The following is a 26,777-nucleotide window of genomic DNA, read 5'->3' as shown; positions in this document are numbered from 1 at the left end:
AGGAAGCATTACTACGAACAATGCCAGTGGAGGTAATGGAATTTCAGCTGATCTATTTCAAATCCTAAAAGAGGAGGCTGTTTAAGTGTTGCACTCAACATGCCAGCAAATTTGGAAAACTCAGCAGTGGTCACAAGACTGGAAAAGGTTAGTTTTCATTCCAACTCCAGAGAAGGGCAAGGCCAAAGAATGTTCAAACTACCACACAACTGCACTCACTTCACATGCTAGCAAGGTAACGTTCAAAATCCTTCAAGCTAGACTCAATAGTACTTGAACTGAGAGCTTCCAGATGTACAAGCTGGGTTTAGAAAAGGCAGAGGAACAAGAGATCAAATGGCAAACACCCACTGGATCACAGAAAAAGCAAGGGAATTCCAGAGAAACATTTACTTCTGCTTCATGGACTATGCTAAAACCTTTGATTGTGTGGATCACAACAAACTGTGGCAAATTCTTCAAGAGATGGGAATACCAGACCACCTTAGCTGCTTCCTGGGAAACCTGTATTCAGGTCAAGAAGCAACAGTAGAACAGACTTATTGGTTCTAAATTGAGAAAGGAATACGTCAAGGCTGTATATTGTCACCCTGCTTATTTAACTTCTACGCAGAGTACATCATGCAAAATGCCAGGCTGGATGAAACACAAACTGGAATCAAGACTGCTGGGAGAAATATCAATAACCTCAGATACAAGGATGACACTACACTAATGGCAGAAAGCAAAGAGGAAATAAAGAGCCTCCTGATGAAGGTTAAAGAGGAGAGTGAAAAAGTTGGCTGAAAACTCAACATTCAAAAAACTAATAAGATCATGGCATCTGGTCCCATCACTTCATGGCAAGCAGATGAGGAAAAAATGGAAACAGTGACAGCCCTTATCTTCTCGGGCTCCAAAATCACTGCGGACGGTGACCACAGCCATGAAATTAAAAGACACTTGCTTCTTGGAAGAAAAGCTATGATGAAACTAGACAGCATATTAAAAAGAAGAGACATCATTCTGCCGACAAAGGTCTGTAGAGTCAAAGCTATGGTTTTTTCAGTAGTAATGTACGGATGTGAAAGTTGGGCCATAAAGAAGGCTGAGCACCAAAGAATTAATGCTTTCGAACTGTGGTACTGGAGAAGACTCTTGAGAGTCCTGTGGACAGCAAAGAGATGGAACCAGTCAATCCTAAGGGAAATCAGTCCTGAATATTCATTGAAAGGACTAATGCTGAAGCTGAAGCTCCAGTACTTTGGCCACCTGATGCAAAGTGCTGACTCACTGGAAAAGACCCTGATGGTGGGAAAGATTGAGGGTAGGAGAAGCGGGTGACAGAGGATGAAACGGTTGGATGGCATCATCAACTCAATGGACATGAGTTTGAGCAAACTCTGGGAGATAGTGAAGGACAGGGAAGCCTGGCATGCTGCAGTTCATGGGGTCACAAAGAGTCAGACAGGACTGGGTGACTGAACAACAAATGCTATTTAAATAACTCAACTTTCTGGTATCAACCATGACATTGATACAAGTTTCAGTAAAATATAAAATGGCATTACTTTACTAAATCATAACATAAGAGTATTATTCATAATTTGAAAATCATGTTGGAGAATATTAAAACAGTAAGAAATTATCCCACTGTTAAGGTTTAGGGAAAATTCTGTGTTCCTAAAAACGGTGTTCATTTTCACTCTCCCAAAATGGCTCAAGGACTTTAATGACCTATTAACAGTCTGCAGCAAAGGGTATTTTTCAAGTCTTGTCTTACTGAAACTCTTTATTGCATCTAATTGTTGCATAAACTCTTTGAAACGTCACCCTTGGCCTCTGTGCTTGTGCATTCTCCTGGTTTTCCACCTACATTCCTGACAGCTGCTTCTGTCTCTGGTGGCTGCCCACGCTTCTTGCACTGCACACCCATCCTGCTCAAAAGTACCCACAACTGGGCTCCATCTAAGTTCTGGTGATGCTCAACTCAGCATCTTTGGGCCATGCCTCTCCTGACTCCAATCACTCTCTTGGACCACACTGGTATCTCACAGACACCAAAAATGAACTTATTCCAAGCCAAACTCATACTCTTGCTCCATTTATTAGCTCCTCCTCCTGTGATCTATCTCATTTGGTGACACGACCATTCACCAAGTCACCCAAAATAGAAATATCAACATCACTCTGAGCTTGTCCCTCCCTTCTCCCTTATTCCCCACATCTAACAAGCACCGCCGATTTTTAACCCTAACAATAACCTAGACCCTGTCTTCCCTTCACCCCGTCACTGGTGCTCTAGTCCAGGCCCTTCGGAGCTCTCACGGTGCTACTGCCACAGCCTCCGTCCCTGCTCACCTGACTCTGTTCACACAGACTCCGGTGCAGTCAATGTCAAACACAAACTGGCCAGTCCAATCCCCTGCAGCACCTCATCACTCACAGCTTATAAGTTCCTTAAAATGGCATGTGGTATACAAGAGGTCTTTCTTTTTTTTTTTTTTTTCTGAGTGGATCCTGCCCTCATCTCCAATTCCATTTATGGGCATCATTTCCTTGAAATCTGTTCTCTAGCAACACCAAACAGCTTATTACTGCACACATAACATGCTATTACTTACCATTGCATCTTTTTGGACTAACCCTCTTTCTCATCTAACTAAACTCTAGTTTTCCTTTAAAATTTAAGCTTTGGCATCACTTCTATAAGTTATCTCTCCCTAAGTACCTTCCACCCTTCTATCTCACACTTGGAGATGCACACATAAGTATTCAGAGGCAAAAAGTTATGATGCCTGCAACTTACATTTTTACAGAGAGTGAGGATGAAGCAACTGTGGCAAAATTTTAATATACAGCTAAGAATCTAGGTGAAAGGTATTCAGGTATTCATTATACTACCCTACCACTTTTCTACAGATTTAAACTTTTTCAATATAAAGTTAGAAAAAATAATATTACATATGCAATTCTATCAAAAATACACTCTACTACTGCACAATCATAGTATTCTAAAAATTATTTATTTATTAATTCCTTTCTCCCACTAACCTATCACTGAGGTCAGGGGTTGTTTTTGTAAATTGTGGCATTCTTAGGACCTAACAACAGAGCAGGCTTTCAATCAATATTTGTTGAAGCAAAGAATGACAATGTCAAGTCAGAAATAAGTCTAAACACAGAATTCTCAAGAATCCAGTAGGTGATTTAGTGTCTATAATATGTCAAGCATTTTCTTGAATATTCTGGCAGTGGAAGGGAATATAAGTCAAGGTCACTGAAAAATCCCATTAACTAGGACTGGACTGAAATAATAAGCAAAGACAGACATGTAATTGGAAGAGGTGTTGAGAAATAAAATGAAGGGAGCTAGGATTATACAGAGATGTGAAGTTAAAAGAAGTTAGAAACTAAGCCCTCAAAGACCAGGTGTATAGTTTCTGAGGGAAGAAAAGATTCTTCAAGACTCTATATCCTTTTCATTCCCTGCAAAACAGTAGGCTGAGTAAATATAGATGTTTTCTCCTATTAAAAACACACAGAAATGTTGTACAAAACATATTCAAAACAATATCACCACCACTAACAAAATTTTAAGGGCAAGGACAGAATAGTAAACTTTGGCCTGATGCAGTGACAGTCAGCTATAGGCACTACAGGCTTCTAGGAAGAAGTGGTTTTGTTCCATCACAACATAACTAACTGAGACCTGAGGCTGAAATCTCTAAAACAATGGAAGAGTCAGTAGAAATGCTCAACCACCAGTATGTTCAGCAACAAGGAGGCTTTATTCTAGATGAGAAGAAATGTTTTCCATGACAAACATAAACCCCTGGACTTTACCACACACTTGTGTAGATTACAAAATTATACAAATAATATAGAGCAGCCAAAACGTAATCCCCAATTGGTCCACGACCAGTGAAACTGTGGGGCACCAAACAAAAGCAAACACTTCCATAATATCAGATATATTAAGCCCTAGTGAAGATGAGCTCATAATAAAAGATTACAAGTCACATAAGGAAACAATCTGCCCTGAGGAAAATCACCAGACAGAAAACAAGGAATTTGGCACCTCAAGCACTGTGACTAACAGTAAAGTTGAAGAAAACTGCAAGATAAGGATTTAAAATGTTTAAAGACATTAAAGAAAAGGCAAAAATAAAACCCATAAAGAAAAGACATAATGATTTGCAAAACCAAAGATGGGTAAACAGAACCTAGAGGACACAGGGGACACCACTAAGCCATTCAGCATATTCATTGTGGGAGTTCTAGAAGTAAAAGAAAGAGAGAATGGGGCACAAAGACTATCTGAGGACATGACAGCTGAAAAATTTACAGATTTGATCAAAGCCCAAGAAATTCTATGAACTCCAAGAGAATGAATTAAGAAAGACAGGCGCATAAATATAATCAAACTGTTGCAAGACAAAGGCAAACAGAAAATCTTGAAAGCAACAAGAGAGAAGAGATTGGTCATATACTTATTATTTCTCAATAAAATTAATGGTTAATTTCTCATCAGAGACCACAGAGGCCAGAAGACAGTAGAACGACATAGTTAAAGTGACAGAAAACACTGTAAACCAAGAATTGTATATCCAATAAAACTATCCTTCGGAAATCAGACAGAAATTAAAACATTTGTAGATCAACAAAAGCTAAGGAAGCTCATTACCATGAGACTGGCCCTGTAAGAAATGCTAAAAGAAATCCTTCATGTTGAAATGAAAGGATAATACTAGTCAGTAACTCAAAGTCATATGAAGAAATAAAGATCTCCAGTAAATGTAACTAGATAGGAAAACATTAAAGTCAGAATTAATGTATTTTTGGTTTGTACCTCCACTTTTTATTTCCTACATAATTTAAAGAAAAATCATAGAAGAATTATAAATCTATTTTACTGGGGACATGCCATAGAAAGATGCAATTTATCACAGTTTAATATAAAAGGCTAGACTTAGGGGACAAGGGTTTGATTCCTGGTCTGGGGAAATTCCACATGCCATGGGACAACTAAGCCCATGGGCTGCAACTACTGAAGCACATTTGCCTAGAGCCTGTGCTCCACAACAAGAGAAGCCACCGCAAGGAGAAGCCCACACAGTGCAATAAAGAGTAGCCCCCATTTGCTGCAAGTAGAGAAAGGCCATGTGCAGCAATGAAGACCCAGCATAACTAAAAATAATAATAATAAATATATATTTTTTTAAATGCTAGACTGAGCTGCATAGGAGCAGAGTTTTACATGCTACTTAAGTTAGGTTGGTATCAATTCAAACTAGATAGTTATAAATTTAGAAGATTAAATATAATATATCCAAGAAACAAACAGGTTGAAAGTGAAAGAATGGAAAAAGGTATTCCATGTTAATGGTGACTAGGGAGAGCTGAGGGGCTAGACTAGTATCAGACAAAATACACTCTAAGTCAAAAACTGTTAAAAGAGACAAGAGAGGACATTAAATACAACTAAGCAGGTCAATTCATCAAGAAAATAAAACAATTATAAACATATGTACACCAAACAACAGAGTCCCAAAATACATGAAGCAAACACTGACAAAATTGAAGGGAAAAATAGATGTTTTATGATAATATAGACTTCAATACTAGACATTCAATAATGAACAGAACATCTAGACAGATGATCAACAGGGAAATAGTGGATTTAAAGAACCCTATAAACCAATTAGACCTAATAAGACATATAAAGACACTCTAACCAAAAGAGCAGAACATACATTTTCCTCAAATACAGAAGGAACATTCTCCAGGATAGACCACATGTTGGGCCATGAAACAAATCTCGTTACATTTTAAGTATTAAGCTTAAACAAAATATTTTCTCCAATCACAATGAAATGAAACTGGAAGTAAAAGCACAGAAGGAAAACTAGAATACATATATATGTAGAAATTAAACAACACACTCTTAACAAATGGGTTAAGCAAAAAAATCACCAAAATAAAAATTTGAAAATATTTTGAGAAAAATAAAAATAAAACATACCAAAACTCATGGGAATTTTGATGAAAATAGTACTCAGAGGGAGATACATATATATATATATATATATATTTATATTTATATATATATATATATATTTATATTTATATATATATATAAATCAGTAAATGTGTACATTTAATAAAAAAGAAAGGTCTCAAAATAATAATCTAAACTATACCCTGAGGAAATAGGAAAAAAAGTAAACAGTAAATCTAAACTAGCATAAAGAGGAAATAAATATTGAAGGAGAAATATATGAAATAGGGGGTAGCAAAATATAAACATATTTTAATATAAATATGTAAGCACTTTATATATATATATATATGTATATTTACATTAGACTCTGAATAGCAGGTTAAGAAAATACTCTTCCATAATGCACGTGAGATAAGTTTCAAGAGGTTAACAAGACCAAGATTTGCAAGAGCAGAAGGAAACATTCACTAAGGTCTCATTTTCCTAGCTGAATATTATTTCTACAACTCCTACCTAAGAAATCAAAACCTAAGGTCATTGGGAACCTAGCCTCTTTCAGAAAATACACTCAAGAAACTACACTAAGACTTTCTACCACCATCAAATTCAGACACAAAACGCAAACAGCTGATTTACATGATAGGTGATACTCTCCACTTGGTAAGGGTTATTAAGACTTCTGACAAGTTCTGCAAAATTTCTTAAAGTAAACCTTGCAAGAACCCTGTAGATACCACACATAGGCACTTTCCCATAATATGCTGCAGTCCTTGCAGTAGTAATAGCCATATTTCTGTTTTGATAACTGGAAGGAGAACTTATTCAATATAGAAGTTCTAGCCAGAGCAATTAGATAATAAAAAGATATAAACAGCATACATAGAAACAGCATAGAGAAAAATAAGTAAAACTATATCATTCACAGATAACACGATTATATATAACTTCAAAGAATCTGTAAGAAAACTACTAAAGCTAATAAATGAATTCAGAAGAGTTTCAGGGTATAAGATGACACATATAAAGCCATCGTGGGTATATACACCCATAATAAACTATTTCATTTACAAGAGCATCTAAAAGAATAAAATAGAAATAAATATTACCAAAAGATGAAATATTTGTACACTGAAAACTGTAAAATATTACAGAAGAAAATAAAGACTAAAATAAATGGAAAGATACACTGCTTATGAACTGTAAGACTTAATATTAAGATATCAATACTACCCAAAGCCATCTACAGATTTAATGCAATCCATATCAATTCCACATTCTTTTATTTAGAAATGGAAAAGCCAATCCTAAAATTCATATGGAATTTGACATTCACATGAATAGTCAAAACACTCTTAGGAAAAGAACAAAGTTGATTGACTCACATTTCCTGATTTAAAAACTTTGCAAGGCTACAATAATCAAAATAGCATGGTTCTATAAAGGCAGGGATATAGGCCAATGGAATAAAATTGAGTTTAGAAACAAACCCTGTATATCTATGGCAAATTTATTTCAACAAGGATGCCAAGTTCATTCAAGGGGGAATCAACAGTCTCTTCAACAAGTGGTTTCCGGACAACTGGATTTCCAAATACAAAAGTGTGAAGCTGGACTCCTACCACTGGATTTGGTAATGGATTTTTAGATATAACACCAAAAGCACAAGCAACAACAACAAAAAATCAAATCAAGTGGACCTCATCAAAATTATAAACTTTAGAGCATCAAAGGATATTAACAAGAAAGTGAAATGACAAAAATACAGAACAAAAAAAAAAAATACAGAACAGGAGAAAATACTTGTGAATCAGATAATTTACAAGGGTTTAATGTCCAAGATATATAAAGAACTCCTACAACTCAACAACAGAAAGATCAATAACCCAATTTTTTAAAATGAGCAAAGAATTTGAAAAGATATTTCTTCAAAGAAAATATACAAATGGCCAATAAGCACCTAAAAGATGTTTGGTATCTCTTCAAAAGGTTAAATGCAGAATTTTCAGATGACCTAGCAATTTCACTGCTAGGTACGTGCCCAAAAGAATTGAAAAGAGAGACGCAAAAAACAATTACTTATGTGCTAATGTTCACTACAGAATTACTCAAGACTGCCTAAAGATATAAATAATCCAAGTGACCATCAGCAGATGGCCAGATAAATAAAATGTGGCATGTCACACACAGAATCTTAAACAGCCCCCCAAAAGGAATGAAGTACTGATGCATGCTAAAACATGGAGGAACCTTGAAAATATATGCTCAGTGAAAGAAGCCAGACACAAAAGTCCACATACTGTATGACCCTGTTTTTATAATATATCCATAAGAGGCAAATCTGCAGAGAGAGAAACAGAATTAGTTGTTTCAGCGATAGGGGAGGGGAGAATTGGGAGATGTGCATTTTCTTTCTGGATATAATCTAGAATTTGATAGTGGTGATAGACGCACAAACACCTACTGACTTGTACACTTTAACAGGGTGAACTTTGTGGTATGTTAATTCTATCTCAAAAAAAATCTTATTATAAAGACCATTCCCATGCTAGATATAGATTATTACTATGTCTCTCTTCCCATAATAAATGACACATGCTCGATCATTTAGTTAAAATCCAACCTTTTGGGGAATTCCCTGGTGGCCCAGTAGTTAAAATTTGTGAATCACTATGTTGTATACATACAACTTATATAATATTGTACATTAACTATTCCTCAATTAGGGAAAAAAAAAGAATGGCAGAGTTAATTCAAGTATGATAAGAAACTGATAACCTTTCTACCAACCAACTGTGAATTCACTTATATTTTCTCATTACTCCACCTGCTAAGCAGTAAAATTTCCTCCCTAAATCTTAGAGCTTACAAGTTGACATCTGATAGATTTAAATTTCACAAAGTTTCTTCTGTCTGTATATTTTCTTTCAAGTATTAATTACTATTAGTTCTAAAAATGTGGTAAATCATCCAGGTAGAGACACTAACAGGCTTTGAAGAAACATTACTCCATCATTAGGATAACTTTAATAATCCTTTTGGTGAAACTTTGGTAACCTTACTGCTTTACTGAAGCTGCTTTCTCAATTAAAATTATATTAAACTTGTTACTAAATCAGAGCATGAAAATACAGCTTTTTTAAACATATAAAAATGAATTATTTTTAAGAAAATAGTAAACACTTTAAGCTGGTAAAATTATTCAAGAAAATTAGTGATCTCCCTTTTAAAAAGAACTACCAAAATGCAATACCAACATCAAAGCATTTTTTTCTTGTTATCTGTCCAGTTTGAGGTCAATACTTTAATCGAAATTACTTTCACTCCAATCAGAGGGATTCAAGCTAATTCAGTTTGAAAGCTGGGGGGAAAATTAAACCTTATCATTCTTAACAGGAATTGGTGGTCACAGCAGGAAGCCAGTATAATCTATTTCTATTAAAACACTAATAACACTAGCAACACTCTCTTAAGATGAAATCAGTACTACTTTTCCCAACACCGAGTCAATAAACATTAGAATACACCATTAATTACTGGCAGAGGCAGACACATATTTGTAAAGTTATACTTCTCTTACACTATGTCAACCTTCAAAGCAGCACAACTATTCTGAACTGTCCAATCTCAGGCAAGGTAATCTATTTTTCTAGACTCCTAAAAATAATACTAGTTCAAATGATCAGTACTGGTTTAAAGCTTCTCCTCTCCAAAAGCAGATCTTCCCAAGGTCTATGGCAAGAGTATGAATTCTTAAAAGTACCAAATTAGAAAACTGACAAGCTATTTTAATTTTTTCTCCACGACTTAAATCGTTCTCTTGCAATGTCATTGGACTCAGCCTTACAAAAACATAATCTCTTGGCCATTTACTTAGAATTATAACAACAGAATTACAAAACTAAGGGCACTGTGTTGCTCAATATCCATCCCTCCTCCTTTTTCTCCCCAGATACCTCCACAGATACAGGTATCTGTCCAGGATCTGACAATGATCAGAATGATAGAGTGATTTGTCTAAAGTTGTGTAAGTCACCAATAATGGAGAAGGCATTAACGTTTGCCTCTTCTGCCTTTCTATCACTCTTCCTGCCTTCCCACCTCACCCCTCCCAGCAACTGAATAAAAAGCACAGCAGCGCTAAGAGTATTTACCAGCTACTGGAAACTGTGAACTCCATCACCTCTTTATGAATGACTTCAAGGACAGGAAAATAAGAACTCAACAAAATTAAAATTCCACTTTGACCCAAATACTATTTTCCTCAAACATAATGAAAATGTGCATTCTTCTATTTTGAACTAATTGGTGATTTGTTCCACTCCAAGTACACCTGTGGCATAGAACACACGTACCAAAAACATTTAACCACCCTTGCTCAGCACTAGAGCAACTTTAAAATATTCTGGTTTAAAAAATAAAAAATAAAATAAAATATTCTGGTTCCTTCTTCATCTATCTCAACTTTCCCCCCTGAGTCACCAGTGGCTACTGGCTTCTACAGGTGATTAACTCCATGTAGCAATAATCAAAACTTTTACTAGCATGAACAGCTTAACCAAAACTGAGGCATACACAAAGAGTAATATCCTGCAAAAGATAAAAACTATGAAATACCTGCCCACTGCTACTAAGTAATATAAAACAAATATTTCAAAATGGATGACCAACAAGTACCCCCTGTACAGTAGATGGAATTCTGCTCAATCTTACGTGGCAGGCTGGATGAAAGGGAAGTTTGGGGGAGAATGGATACGTGTATATACATAGTGGAGTCCATTCACTGTTCACCTGAATCTATCACAACACTGTTAATCGGATAACCCCAATACAAAACAAAAAGGTTTTAAAAAATAAAATAAAACAAATATTTCAATAACAATCACTCAAAAATTTCCATGTGACTTTCTGTGTACTAAATATTATATTGTCTAATTCTTTCCTTTTAATAATCCTTTGATACCCTCAGAAGATGCTACCATCTTTACATCATTATCTATAAAAGTTAAACTGCTTCTGCCCAAAATAAGTCTATGGTACCAACGAATGAGTTGAAAAGACTTCTGTTAACAATTTTCCCAATGAACCACCTGCTGCTGCCACTGCTGCTAAGTCGCTTCAGTCGTGTCCGACTCTGTGCGACCCCATAGACAGCAGCCTACCAGGCTCCTTCGTCCCTGGGATTCTCCAGGCAAGAACACTGGAGTAGGTTGCCATTTCCTTCTCCAATGCATGAAAGAGAAAAGCGAAAGTGAAGTCGCTCAGTCATGTCTGATTCTTAGCGACCCCATGGACTGCAGCCCACCAGGCTCCTTTGTCCATGGGATTTTCCAGGCAAGAGTACTGGGTGGGGTGCCATTGCCTTCTCCGATGAACCACCTACTACACAGCAAATGTTATTCTATGGTTGTTAATCTGATACAGTTTTACTTCTTATCATGTTCAGTTCAGTTCAGTTCACTCAGTTGTGTGCGACTCTTTGTGACCCCATGGACTGCAGCACACCAGGTCTCCCTGTCCATCACCAACTCCGGAGCCTACTCAAACCCATGTCCATCGTGTCACTGATGCCATTCAACCATTTCATCCTCTGTTGTCCGCTTCTCCTCCTGCCTTCAATCTTTCCCAGCATCAGGGTCTTTTTTTTTTTTTTTTTCCAGTGGGTTTGTCATACATTGATATGAATCAGCCATGGATTTACACGTATTCCCCATCCCGATCCCCCCTCCCACCTCCCTCTCCACCCGATTCCTCTGGGTCTTCCCAGTGCACCAGGCCCGAGCACTTGTCTCATGCATCCCACCTGGGCTGGTGATCTGTTTCACCATAGATAGTATACATGCTGTTCTTTTTGAAAATATCCCACCCTCACATTCTCCCACAGAGTTCAAAAGTCTGTTCTGTATTCTGTGTCTCTTTTTCTGTTTTGCATATAGGGTTATCGTTATCACCTTTCTAAATTCCATATATATGTGTTAGTATGCTGTAATGATCTTTATCTTTCTGGCTTACTTCACTCTGTATAAGGGGCTCCAGTTTCATCCATCTCATTAGGACTGGTTCAAATGAATTCTTTTTAATGGCTGAGTAATATTCCATGGTGTATATGTACCACAGCTTCCTTATCCATTCATCTGCTGATGGGCATCTAGGTTGCTTCCATGTCCTGGCTATTATAAACAGTGCTGCGATGAACATTGGGGTGCACGTGTCTCTTTCAGATCTGGTTTCCTCAGTGTGTATGCCCAGAAGTGGGATTGCTGGGTCATATGGCAGTTCTATTTCCAGTTTTTTAAGAAATCTCCACACTGTTTTCCATAGCGGCTATACTAGTTTGCATTCCCACCAACAGTGTAAGAGGGTTCCCTTTTCTCCACACCCTCTCCAGCATTTATTGCTTGTAGACTTTTGGATAGCAGCCATCCTGACTGGCGTGTAATGGTACCTCATTGTGGTTTTGATTTGCATTTCTCTGATAATGAGTGATGTTGAGCATCTTTTCATGTGTTTGTTAGCCATCTGTATGTCTTCTTTGGAGAAATGTCTGTTTAGTTCTTTGGCCCATTTTTTTATTGGGTCATTTATTTTTCTGGAATTGAGCTGCAGGAGTTGCTTGTATATTTTTGAGATTAATCCTTTGTCTGTTTCTTCATTTGCGCATCAGGGTCTTTTCAAATGAGTCAGCTCTTCACATCAGGTGGCTGAAGTATTGGAGTTTCAGCTTCAGCATCAGTCCTTCCAATGAATATTCAGGACTGATTTCTTGTAGGATAGACTGGTTGGATCTCCTTGCAGTCCAAGGGACTCTCAAGAGTCTTCTCCGACACCACAGTTCAAAAGCATCAATTCTTTGGCACTCAGCTTTCATCATAGTCCAACTCTCACATCCATACATGGCTAACGGAAAAACCATTGCTTCGACTAGATGGACCTTTGCTGGTAAAGTAATGCCTCTGCTATTTAATATGCTGTCTGAGTTGGTCATAGCTTTTCTTCCAAGGAGCAAGCGTCTTTTTATTTCATGGCTGCAATCACCATCTGCAGTGATTCTGGAGCCCAAGAAAATAAAGTCTGTCACTGTTTCCACAGTTTCCCCATCTATTTGCCATGAAGTGATGGGACCGGATGCCATGATCTTAGTTTTCTGAATGTTGAGTTTGAAGCCAACTTTTTCACTCCCTTCTTTCATCAAGAGGCTCTTTAGTTCTTCTTCACTTTCTGTCATAAGGGTGGTGTCATCTGTGTATCTGAGGTTATTGATATTTCTCCCGACAATCCTGATTCCACCTTGTGCTTCATCCAGCCCAGCATGTCGCATGATGTACTCTGCATAGAAATAAGCAGGGTGACAATATACAGCCTTGACGTACTCCTTTCCCAATTTGGAACCAGTCTGTTGTTCCATGTTCAGTTCTAACTGTTGTTTCTTGACTTGCATACAGATTTCTCAAAAGGCAGGTCAGGTGGTCTGGTATTCCCATCTCTTTAGGAATTTTCCACAGTTTGTTGTGATCCACACTGTTAAAGGCTTTGGCATCGACAATAAAGCAGAAATAGATGTTTTTCTGGAACTCTTGCTTTTTTGATGATCCAGCGGATGGTGGTAACTTGATCTGGTTCCTTTGCCATTTCTGAATTCAACTTGAACATCTGGAAGTTCATGGTTTATGTACTGTTGAAACCTGGCTTGCAGAATTTTGAGCATTACTTTGCTAGCATGTGAAATGAGTGCAATTGTGCAGTAGTTTGAACATTCTTTGGCATTGCCTTTCTTAGGGATTGGAATGAAAACTGACCTTTCCAGTCCTGTGGCCACTGCTGAGTTTTCCAGATTTGCTGACATATTGAATGCAGCACTTTCATAGCATCATCTTTTAGGATTTGAAATAGCTCAACTGGAATTCCATCATATCCACTACCTTTGTTCATAATGATGATTCCTAAGGCCCACTTGACTTCACATTCCAGGATGTCTGGGTCTAGGTGAGTGATCATACCATTGTGCTTACCTGGGTCAAGAAAGTCTGTTTTGTACAGTTCTGTGTATTCTTGCCACATCTTCTTAGTATCTTCTGCTGCTCTTAGGTCCATATCATTTCTGTCCTTTATTGAGCCCAACTTTGCATGAAATGTTCCCTTGGTATCTCTAAATTTCTTGAAGAGATCTGTAGTCTTTCCCATTCTATTGTTTTCCTCTATTTCTTTGCATTGATCGCTGAGGAAGGTTTTCTTATCTCTCCTTACTGTTCTTTGGAACTCTGCATTCAGAGGGTATATCTTTCCTTTTCTCCTTTGCCTTTAGCTTCTCTTTTTTCTCAGGTATTTGTAAGGTTTCCTCAGACAACCATTTTGCCTTTTTGCATTTTTCTTGGGGGTGGTCTTGATCACTGCCTTCTATACAATGTCATGGATCTCTGTCCATAGTTCTTCAGGCACTCTATCAGATCTAATCCCTTGAATCTATTTCTCACTTTCACTGTATAATTGTAAGGGATTTGATTTAGGTTATACCTGAATGGTCTAGTGGTTTTCCCTACTTTTTTCCATTTAAGTCTGAATTTGGCAATAAGGAGTTCATGATCCGAGCCATAGTCAGCTCCCAGTCTTGTTTTTGCTGACTCTAGGGAGCTTCTCCATCTTTGGCTGCAAAGAATATAATCAATCTGATTTCAGTATCGACCATTTGGTCATGTACATGTGTAGCGTCTTCTCTTTTGTTGTTCGAAGAGGGTGTTAGTTATGACCAGTGCGTTCTCTTGGCAAAACTCTTGTTAGCCTTTGACCTGCTTCATTTTGTATTCCAAGGCCAAATTTGCCCATTACTCCATGTATCTCTTGACTTCCTACTTTTGCATTCCAGTCCCCTATAAGAGGACATCTTTTTTGGATGTTAGTTCTAGAAGGTCTTGTAAGTTTTCACAGAACTGTTCAGCTTCTTCAGCATTACTGGTGGGGGCATAGACTTGGATTACTGTGATACTGAATGGTTTGCCTTGGAAACGAATGAGACCATTCTGTCGTTTTTGAGATTGCATCCAAGTACAGAATTTCGGACTCTCTTGTTGACTATGATGGCTACTCCATTTCTTCTAGAGGATTCTTGCCCACAGTAGTAGATATAATGGTCATCTGAGTTAAATTCATCCATTCCAGTCCATTTTAGTTTACTGATTTCTAAAATGTCAATGTTCACTCTTGCCATCTCCTGTCTGACCACTTCCAATTTGCCTTGATTCATGGACCTATGCAATATTGCTCTTTACAGCAATGGACTTTACTTCCATCACCCGTCACAGCCACAACTGGGTGTTATTTTTGCTTTGGCTCTGTCTCTTCAGTATTTCTGGAGTTATTTCTCCACTGATCTCCAGTAGCATATTGGGCACCTACTGACCTAAGGAGTTCATCTTAGGGTGTCCTATCTTTTTGCCTTTTCATACTGTTCCTGGGGTTCTCAAGGCAAGAATACGGAAGTGGTTTTGCATTCACTTCGCAATGGACCACATTATATCAGAACTCTCTACCATGACCCGTCCATCTTGGGTGGCCCTACAAGGCATGGCTCATAGTTTCATTCAGTTAGACAAGGCTGTGGTCCATGTGATCAGATTGGTTAGTTTTCTGTGATTGTGGTTTTCAGTCTGTCTGCCCTCTGATTGGAGAAAGATAAGAGGCTTATGGAAGCTTCCTGATGGGAGAGAGTGACTGAGGGGGAAACTGGGTCTTGTTCTGATGGGCGGGGCCATGCTCAGAAAATCTTTAATCCAGTTTTCTGCTGATGGTTGGAGCTCCCTCCCTGTTATTTACCTGGGAGCCAAACTATGGTGGAGGTAATGATGATAATGGCAGCTTCCTTTAAAAGGCCCCATGCACACACGGCTACACTCAGTGCCCCCGGCCCTGCAGCAGGCCACCGCCGACCCTCGCCTCTGCCAGAGACTCCCGGACACTCACGGGCAAGTCTAGGTCAGTCTCTTGTGGGGTCACTGCTCCTTTCTCCTGGGTCCTGGTGCACACAAGGTTCTGTATGTGCCCTCCAAGAGCCTACTTCCCCAGTCCTGTGTAAGTTCTGGCAGCTCTTGGTGACCTCCTCTGAGAGGGCTTAAGCCATACCCAAGCCTGCTGCACCCAGAGCCCCCGCTCTGCGGCAGCCCGCTGCTGACCCGCACGGCCGGAGGAGACACTCGCGCACGGTCCTGCCCCCGTCTCCGCGTTGGCTCTGGGTCCTGGAGCGCACGAGGTTTGTTTGACCCTCTGAGTGTCTCTGGCAGGTACGGGGTTTGATTCAAAACGTGATTTCACCCCTCCTACCATCTTGCTAGGGCTTCTCCTTCGCTCTCAGACGTGGGGTATCTCCTCAAAGTCGCTCCACCCCAGTGCCTGTGGTCTTGCTGGGGCTTCTCTGCCCCTGGACGTAGGGGTATCTCCTCATCCAAGCTATGGTGGAGGTAATGAAGATAATGGAGACCTCCTTCAGAAGGTCCCTTGCACTCACTGCTGCACTCACAAAAGATGTTCTCTAACATTCACCACACATGGAGATTTCTCATCTCTTCAACTACAGTGTCCATCACATTAAGAAAAAAAAGTGTTACATAAACATGACTAAATGAAATGTGTATTTTCTCTTAGACTAGATATTCCCAAGAAAAGATCTAAAATACTGAAATCAAATTGAATGAATCTACAGGAGGGTAAACTCTTAACAGCAGTTTCCAACGTACTCTTGAGTGTGAAAAGGGATGGAAAGGCATTGTTCCAAGAGGACAATAGCAACCCACACATATTTTTTTTTTTTATCAAACTCCCTTTACAATAACTTAAAATAGAAAGTAGTCTTTAATCAATAAATTTAACACTAACACCAAGAAAAGTTGAATATCAAGTTAAGACAGAAACAGTTAAAAAAACCTAATAACCAAGTATTACTTGGATTGAAGTTTGCCACTACTTTCGGAAACATCAGTGGTTCTCAACCAGGGGTGATTTTGCCTCCCAAAACACATTCTTTCATCAACATAGCTAGGAAGCGGTGCCATTGACATCTGGTGTCTAGAAGCTATACATTCTATGTTACACAAGTCAGCCTCTGCACTGAAGAACTACCTAGCCCCAAATTTCAACTGAACCAAGGCTGAGAAACCCTGAGAAATGTAATCGATTAACTCTCTATGTATATATTTGGTATATTGGTGGAGTTGAAGATCCATTCTAAGTACTACTAAATCATATTCTCAGTAGTACTAAAATAGACTACCAAAAAAAGGAGGGGGGACATTTGGGGGGATTATCCCAAAGGAATATGATTTACTCAGAGAAAGATGTCTATATAAAGCAACATCATTTTTTTAAAAATCACATTGTCCTAAACAAGGATTTACTATAGTTTCATAAAACAAAAATTTTAAAGAAAATTTTATTTCCATCAGTCCTAAAAATTAAGTCTAGCAAGGATACAAGTTTGAAACCAGGACCCTGAACAATGATTGCACTCCCCAATAGTTACTTGATTAATCTAGTCACTACAAATACTAAAGCTATAAAATACACACACACACAGAGAAAAGGCAAACACTCTAGAAACTAAAAAAAAAAATTTAAATTCATATCTTCTGTTCAGTCTATAAGAATTTGGCTTTTAAAGCTCATCAAAAGCAGTTTCTGAGAACCAGAGGTTTTAAAAGAGAAAAAAACAAGAAATGTAAAAGTCAGGAAAGTATTTGTCAGATTAGTGTCAGAGACCTTTGTGAGGATGACGCCTTTATCCTCTGTAATACATATCCCTAAAGCAGTTCACTTGGCTTCAGAATTATAGCCACTGAAGGTAATTTGGTACAGTTTTACCTTTTTTGTACATCACTATTGTCCATTGTTGACTGTGAACTTCCTCTGTGCCAATTATCATGTTAGGGCAACTGTCAATTCTGCTTCAATGATTACAACCATATCTTCTTCCTCTCTTATGTACTAAGATATATAGGAAATGATGAGTTTTTAAAATGTTTTAATAAAGAGTCTGAACACCATAAACTGTCAGAAGTACTAAAATAGCCCTGATTGACAGGAAAAAACTTAAATTTGTGGTATAATTTTTAGAATTTTTCTTAAAACATCAATAATCAGATAATTGCAAAATGCAAGTATAATCCTCAGCAAAATGCTTGACCTAACATTATTGATTATTTTCACATTAATAGTAATTGCCAGTTTAAAAGCTGAAAGTAAACAACCTTAATTGAGCACCTCTGCCTATAAGAGAGAAAAAATCATGTCTCGAAATTGTAGTCAAGAATATAAAAGTTTTCAAAAAAAGTAACCTCAAATGCATTCACTTATTACTTGAAATACTCATTCAACCTAACACGGCAGTTTAAGAGATTTGTTTTCTGCTATTCTTTTAAACTGCTCTGGACTTCATCAATAAGCCCAGCTGTTAAATTCAGGGGAAATGACAACAAATGCCCGGACAAACAAGTGCTGAGAGTGAGGGCCTTTCTTTAGAATAATCAGAGCTAGTTGACACAGCAGGGCCATACCAAATGCCCGTCAAAATTCCATTAAGAAGCCTGACAGAAATAAACAAACACATTTATACATCTTAAACCAAACTATAATTCTATCCCTCAGCGGACTCTGCTTCATTGAAAAATAAAAACTCCAACAACTTTGAAAAATAGTGAGATAGTGTTACAGGTTTCTGAAAATGAGAAATGATCCTCAATAATCAAGTGCAAAGTGGGAAAAACTGGTTTCATTACCCAGAGATTACAGGTACCTGATAAACCTCTTAGGCAGACAGAGTTTAAGAACCAAGTGTTATTGTAAATAAGCCTGTAGAACTACATGTGCTTTTACTTCCCTGACTTAATTTAGACAATTTTAGGATGGTCAGTTTTTAATTTAAACATGTAATTTTCAACCATACCACTCTCTCTTCTATTTAAAGATGATTTTTCTTGGATCCCAGAAAGCACCATCTGAACCTTATCTACAATGCTGGCAGATAAGTCTCTCTAAATATCTCAGTTTGTCTTATTTTTCCAAAATCAAACAACTTTTGCTTTTGTGCTAGCACTCTAGAGTTAGGACAAGTAACTGTTAACAGCTTGATTTGAAGTGAACATGCACACAGATAAGAGATGTTATCCTTTTTACAGCATCTACAAATCTCACTAAGTGTCAATGAAGCAAACTCTTGCCCATCTTGGGTCGAGGATGATGAATAAAATTCAAAATTTAGGCTAATAGGTTCATAGTTCTTATCTTTCTCAATATACCACCCATCTTCTTTTCTTTCTAACATGACTTTCAATGTTTTGAATATGTTTTACCTTCACATTTCAAAGATCAGCTTTGAGTTATAATTTATGTATTACTCTTTAAAATAGAAACCACTCTCATAGAACAGTTTTTCATTAATCTCACCAAAAGACCTCGTTTCATCTGAACTTAAACTGAAATGATAAACATGTTATTCACTGAAAACAACCTACATTCTTTTAAAGGAAAACAACTACTGCTATTAGTTTTATGGATGCTAAAACTAATCTCAAAATTGGGGTGGGGGGTGAAATGCATCATAAAGTTGTAATTATTCCTATGGTCTTCTAGCTACAAACACTCACTTAAAATTTATTTCACACCCAAGTGAACAGTCGTGAAAAACCCAGCAAATATAAGTCAGCTTTATGTCAGCTCTTTCCCTCCATTCTAAGACTTCAATTTCCACCTTTTATGGAAAGGAAATAAACAACCAGCTTCCTGTTCAATCACTAGCTCACTGCCAGTCTTTTACACATCACAGAACACAACCCGCCTCCTCCTTTACTTCTCTCAAATGTCTCTTATCTTAATTTAAACTTGTTGAAATACGAGACCGTTTTACCACACTAATGCTTTTCTATGAAATTTATCTTACTTACTCCAACATTTAGAATGTAAGAAATGTCAAGATGTCATAGATTATTTCTTACTCCTAAAATATTTAAATTAAATTATTTATATAATAAAGACTTAGCACCTATGAAAGTGAAAATTTGATCTGCCAAAAGTTAAAAATACTGAAATTTATAGGTAAAGGTTGAATCTCCTGTTCTTACTATTGTATACAACTGGAAAAAGAGCCCTCCACATCACTCCCCTTTCTATTCTAATTACATGAAAATGTAAAATGGCTAAAATAGCTATCAATAAAAAGGATTAACTTTTTTAAAAAAAACTAAATATTACTTTAACCCTATACTTTCCTTTAAAAATAGGATGCCTTAGAAAAGCTAAGTTAGACAAATTCTTTTGTGCTTGGATGAACAGGAAAGCAAAGCCTCCAGGCCTTAGGGGAGGAACCTTGTCCCCACAGCCGGCTCTGATGTGCCTGGGAGATAAGGCTCCACAGTGACACTTAAGGAAAGGCCGGTTCACATTTGAATTTCTGCATTCCTCAAGAACAATTCATGGCAATAACTAACTTTGCAGAAGAGCTACATGAAAGCTTCGGCCAATGAATGAGGGTCATCTGCTCTTTATCACAAGGGTAAACCTCATCCTGGCCAGTTTCTAACCTTTTAACCCTGTGAATTCCTAATTTACACATGAATAATGGAATTCTTGCCTAGAGTGCAACTTTCAGCTTCTAGTTCCTAAGTTTAGAAACCAAGACTTCATTGCCTGTGTTAAAAATCTACAACTCGCACCGATTAAAGTTTTAGATTTCCAGGTGCTATACTTATTACACTTCAGAACTAAATGATATGCTTGGTGACAAAACCCTTGACCAGAAAATAAAAAGAACATACTTGCACCCCGCTGCTATCAATAACTAGGAGAGAGCTAGCCTTCAAAACACACACACACACACACACACACACAAATAGAATGTCCACTTAATGCCTATTCTCTTCCTGTTTAATATGTATTACATCTTCACCCTGAACACAGGATAAAGTCATCCAAGCCTACAATGTCATTGGACACTGCTTCTCAGACATCAGAACTGACTTCATAAATTTTAAATCTCTAAGAAATTTCATAAAGAAAAATCTAAACCCACTAGGCATATCTTACTTTAAATCTATAATAACTGAATGCACTTTCTGAGCAGAGTACCTCCTCCAAGTTAATAAGTTGTGTGCATATGAAAAGTGTGGTTCTTATAACTAACATACTATAGTTGATATTTAATAGCAAAGCAATGTTCTACACAGTTTAACTAGAAAGTTTTTTTTGATACTTAAAATATCAAGACTACTTCACCACCAAATCCTTCAAAATATTTACATCTAAAAAAATATTTGTCATTAATACTTTTTATAAAGATACAAAACCTAAGGCTATTCAAAAGCCAATACAAATCTTTGTTTCACTGTTACTAACACTGTTAGTTACTATTATTAATACTATCGAGACTATTTATGAAACCTGAAAGCTCTGCGTGTTTTCAAAGCATTTCTAAGTGCCCTAGAATTGTCAGGCTGCTAAGGAGGTCCTGGAAATACCGAGTGGTCGTGACAAATCTTTCAGAGCCATCAGTCCCCCTCCACCTTTCCATCCTGCCCCTTCTCCTCTCTGGCAAAGTAATACAAGTTAGGGTTTTTGGACATGAAAACACAAGATTCCACAAACCCAAAAAGGGGGAAAAAATTACAACTTTATGGAACAATTAGACAAAAATTAAATGAATAAAACATAGGCATAAAAAGCACACTATTCTGAAAACAATATGATAGTGAAAAACCATTACTCAACAACAGCAGCAACAAATGATGATTGACCAATAATCACAGAAAAAAAAAAAGCAAGTTTATCAGACATTCTCTCAGGCTTATTAGAATTGGAAACTTCTCTACTTTCCTGACATATTTCAATACAAAAAGATCTTGGCTTACAATTTATTTTCTACTATTAATTATTATTGCGCAAATAAGTTACTAAAATGAAGGTGGCATAAATACAGACTGTTACAATAAAGTCACCTAGGAAATCCCCACCAACAGCTTCCTAAATTTCAACTGTGGAGACCTTGAAGAAACTATTTCCTGAAGATTACGACTTTATCTCAAGAGCTCCCTCTGTCTAGTGTTCATCTTGTAAATGATCAATTTGTAGGTGTAGAGCAAAATCTATCTTTTATGGATTAACAAAAACATGTAGATAGGATGCCTGTAAAACTGTTTTTAAGATAAAGTGTGTTTTAAGATTTAAATTTTGTCTATTGTAATCTTGAGTGCTGGGTGTTGGATCACCTGAAGAGATGGAAAGCCTCAGTGAAAACAAGTTCTTCTCTAACTATCCTAGGCCCACGTTTACACTCAACGGTTATCAGGGCAACCACCAAGCAGTGGGTCACTTGGACAAATGGTTGATCTGATGGGGTTGTTAATACAAAGGAAATCATTAGACAGCAAACTTTATGACAACTGAGAAAAAGTGGGCAGATCTGGTTTAAGTCCATTAGGCATAATATGGAAATGGCCTTAATCTCTTTCTCTCCCAGCAGGAAAAGCCTACGAATACTTCAAAGGCTTGAGAGTTACTGACCAGTGCCCTCTCTTTCAATTAAAAAGCAACATGGGTGATCTTAAAGCAGTCAGAGAACTGAAAGGTTGGGTTATATGGAAGATTTAGGGTTTAAGGACCATTTACAAAGCAGAAAACACTGTTTGTGATTTTCAAAATTTAATTATTAATTTTAAAAATGAGATTTTAGAACAACCTTTGTTGTGTTGACCAAATTTTTCACCCAACTCTTTTCAGAGTTTGAAGTGCTTATTCATATAAGTCACCTACAAGTTCTGGTGTTCTAAACGTGAATGTGACTTTTGTTCTCACTCATTCAAATTTATACATGCATATATATTTTCACCTCAGATTTTTTTTTTTTGTAGGCCTTAGCATCAACTACTATCTCCAGGAAAATTCCTAATGTATGATTTTTCAGGTTAGCATATTAATGAAAACCAAAAAATCATCAAAATGTAGCAGTGAAAAACACCAATCAAGAACTTAAGCACTTACTTGATAAAGTAAGATGAGCTTTTTGACTAAGAATGGCTCCATGTCTGTTCATGGCCAAGCACTGATAAAATCCTTCATCATACTGCTCTCCTCGCTTTCCTTCCACCTCACTGATGTATAAAGAGCCGTTGGACAGAACCTGGATCCGCTTATTTTCAGACACTTTTGCTCCATTTTTCAACCAAGTGACCTTAATAGGAACTTCTCCATGAGCCTGGCAATCTAAAACGACTGGATCCTTTCTTGTGACAGTTATATCCTGTGGTTCTTTTATAAAAACCAGTTCGCTAAAGCACCATACTCCTACAAGGAAAGGGGGGAAAGGCATATCCAGAATTACAGGTGTAAAATTATTTCTTAACACACAATTGTAAAACACATATTCAGAGTGTAATGGGTCACAGTTTAACAAACCAAACTAGTTTACTGACAAACACCTTAATAAACCAATCTAAGTTTCAGCAAACCTTTTCAGCAAATCAGATAAATCTTTTTACAACATCTTACACTAAAAGCCTAGGGAAGATTTCAATAACTTTTCATCCCTTTTAAGAATTCTGTTCTCAAGTGCCCTGCTAGAGTTTCAAAATCATCAGGAAAGCTCTTGAGCAAAAGCTGTTTGCTACTTTTACAAGCTTGTCAAAAAGATCTTGAACAGAGTAAGTCGTAAAAGTCTAATTTTACAAGAAATCATTAGCAAAACTCCAACTCTGTGAACAAGCGAGTTTATTTCCTTGTCCCTTGAAGAGTTTTTGAAACTCCTGGCACCTAGTCCTTTGGGAAGTGCGTTTATCTTTTGTGACAAATTACAAGTTTGCACTTTTATACCTGCCCTTTAACAGCAAAGATTCTGTCTCTTCTTGAAAGAGACCCATTTACTTAATTTCTGCAGAGTATGGTAAGGTATTTAAAGGACAAACAGTTGACTCTGAAATGCTGGTAACTCTTGCTGCTTGTACTCAGTGGGTGATCGGATTAGGAACCTTCTATTTCTTTTTTTTTTTAAGAACTACCAACTGTTGGGGGGGGGGGGGTGGAGTGTGACTAATTGGTCCTTACTGTCTAATAGGGAGACGAGATTGCTTAATCAACTAATACACATTTTCATCAGAGCAGAGGAAAGGCTTTATTCTAAGTATACACATCGTCCCAGGTCCCGGCCAGAATAAAGCATCCGATGACCAACTAATACCCTGTCACCTCCTTCATTTAGCGCAAAGGTCAACGAAAGTCTTGCATACTGAGTGGGGCCGAGTTGAGTATTAGCGCCCTGGAGCCGGGGGGCGGGGGGAGTGCATTTCATATTCCTTCTGATTGTCTTGATTTCACAGTACCAATCCACGTACTGATCTGTTTCTCATCAAGGCAGGTCCTCCAAACCTCACACACCAGTCACGCTCCCACGCCCGGGCTGCTGACTTCTCCTAATGGATGCCCAGGGCGACAAGAGCGACCCTAACAGCCCCGCGCAGCGAGGACCACTCCGGAAGGCGCCCGTTGTGTTTCCGAGTCACATCTGACTTTGATCCTTTTCTCATGCTAAAAGAAAACTAACTCCTCCTGGAGAAGAGGGGTGTGGTTAGAACACCAAAGTCTGGGGTTTGTAACCTGTAAATAAATAAAAGAACCCATTCTTCTGAACACCTCTTTTCCCCGCCCACCCCCCTCCACTTTACACTTCTTAACCCTTTGAGGATAAAGCAACCCGGACGCAAAAAAAAAAAAAAGGAAAAGAAAAGCCAAAAATGAGTTCATCCAAGTTTGCGCAAGGCTAACCTGGAGTTTGGAGGGATCTTTAGATTCATGCACACCTCAGATCCTGCCCCAAAATACCTAGCTGTGAGAAGTAAATCCTACTTAGATACCTTCCTTCTCAGCTTCGGGACCCTTCTTCCTCCCCTCCGGGGCCCAACTGGGCCACAAAACTTCCACTCCTCTTTCCAATGCCACGCTTCCCGTCTCCTCCTCATTCGATCCGGTTCCGGGAAAGTGGGGGCACTTAGGGGTCTGACCTGAGCTCTGAGTTCACCTAGTTTCTCCCCCGCCCTAAAATGTGAAGCAGCCCCCACTACAAACCCGGGAGCCGCGCGGAAAAGCGGCGCCCCCTGCGCGGCGAGACTGCCACTAAGGAAACAATATAAATAAAGCCACGTGCGGCTGCTGCGGCCCAGACAGACAGGCGGGCGCGCGGTGCCCTGTCTGGCCGCGGAAGCGAGGACACGGCCGGAGCGCGGACAATGGCACGAAGAGACAGGGGCGACAGCGGACAGCGGGCGCCGGCCCCCAGCGCGCGGCCGGGGGAGCACAGCGAGGAGGGGCGGGCGCTGCGAGAGGCGGCCACTGTCGCCCGCGCCCCAGGAGAGCTCGCGGGCACCTCGCGTTCCAGCGGCTCCCGACTGGCTGCAGGGAGGGGGCCGGGGGTCAGCGCTCCCGCAGAGGACCCCGCCGCCTCCCAACGCACGCAGCCGTTTGCCTCCTTCCCCAGCCCGCTCGCGCCCGCTCACTCCCCACCGCCGCAGAAGAAAGCGCGCCCACCTGGAACGCGGCCGAGGAGCGGCAGGAGCAGGAGCGCGCCGAGCAGCATCCCTGGCGGCCGTGGCCGGGCGAGGGGTCGCGGGGAAGGCGCCATTCAGCGGGGCTGCGCGGGCATGCTCCCCCGGCGTCCCTCAGCCGCTGTCCGCCTGCCAGTCCCCAACTCCGAGCCCTCTTCGCGCGGCGGCTGGACACGCGCAGCGTGGGTTTCCCGCTCGGGTACCGGCGTGGCGTGACGCGACCGGTGTCTGCTCTCTGCGGGAGCGGCGAGGCCGGCGCAAGGACACCCGCTCGCAGGAGGCGGGGGTCCAGAGCGTCCGGCCCGGGGGCGGAGTGAGGCGACGGCTGGAGGGGGCGGGGGCGGTGGAGTGGACAGCGCCGCTGCTGCTGGCCTGGGGACTACTTTCTACATCTGGCCCCTGGTCTGAGGACCGCGAGGTCGGTGCGGCCGCGGAGGGAGACGCTCGCTAGGAGGGGGCCCCGTGGCGGCCGGGTCGTGGCCCCGGGGGGAGGGGACGGGCCCCGCCGGACAATGCACCTGGGGGTCAAGCCCCGGCTGAAGGTCTCCGGCCCGCTTCCCCTCCCCTCTGGCTTTCCCCACCACCGTCGAGGACAGAGCCATAAAGGCCAAGCCTCCCGGCCAGGGCCCCTCTTTCCCCCGCAGACCACCCCCCTTCACTCCTGGGCTTGTTTAGGATTCGGGTAAGGAGGAGGCGAGGTGGGGGAGGGATGGTGTTGAGAGACGTGGAAAGGCCGGAGACTTCTCCCCTGATGGCCCCTGCCCATCCCCCTCCATCCCTCACACGCCGAGGCCCTGCGGAGGGAAAACTATTTCCCACTTCAGAGATTTGTCAGCTCCACTGGAGGCATCTCCGGGAGATCAGCCCCCACATTTGGGGACGGTTCCTGTCCGCCCCCCCACCCCCCCCACCCCGTTCCCATCAGAAGCAGCGCCGGCTTAGAACCATCTCTGAAAAGTGCCCAGAAATGAACAATTGCCGTTTGGGGAGATGTTTTATTATCTCTCAACTTAGTCAAGTTCTTTAATTCGTCAGAACTGTGCACACAAAAGGCCCTGTCCTGAGAGGTGAGGCCAGATGAGATTTCTAGATTCTCCGAGCTGGGTGGGTCTGGGGGACTAGGCGTGCATAGACTACCTGGTTACAAGTTAAACTGACTTGGAAAGACACAAATGTTGTGAATTTGTTAACATCTCTTAAAAGTAATTAAGGATAACAAGAGGCGTTAAAAGGTA

At 39.7% G+C, this 26,777-nt stretch overlaps 1 protein-coding gene across 2 annotated transcripts in view; it reads right to left on the bottom strand.

Moving 5' to 3' along the window:
• PRTG (protogenin) overlaps positions 1–25,908 on the bottom strand; it is a 144,257-nt gene extending 118,349 nt beyond the window's left edge. Inside the window, exons 1-2 of one of the 2 annotated variants that reach the window (XM_043471895.1) lie at positions 25,526–25,908; positions 22,991–23,293 (exon numbers count right to left, since the gene is read on the bottom strand). In XM_043471895.1, the coding sequence (XP_043327830.1) occupies positions 22,991–23,293; positions 25,526–25,619 (397 nt within the window). In that variant the 5' untranslated portion in view covers positions 25,620–25,908. The other variant, XM_043471896.1, reaches the window with a different exon arrangement.
• Between the last annotated feature and the right edge of the window lie 869 nt (positions 25,909–26,777).

The sequence above is a fragment of the Cervus canadensis genome, chromosome 6 (genome assembly GCF_019320065.1).
Source record: "Cervus canadensis isolate Bull #8, Minnesota chromosome 6, ASM1932006v1, whole genome shotgun sequence".
Classification (NCBI taxonomy): Eukaryota; Metazoa; Chordata; class Mammalia; order Artiodactyla; family Cervidae; genus Cervus; species Cervus canadensis.
Note: the sequence above shows the minus strand (reverse complement) of the source record. Positions and strands in the feature narration are given on the sequence as shown.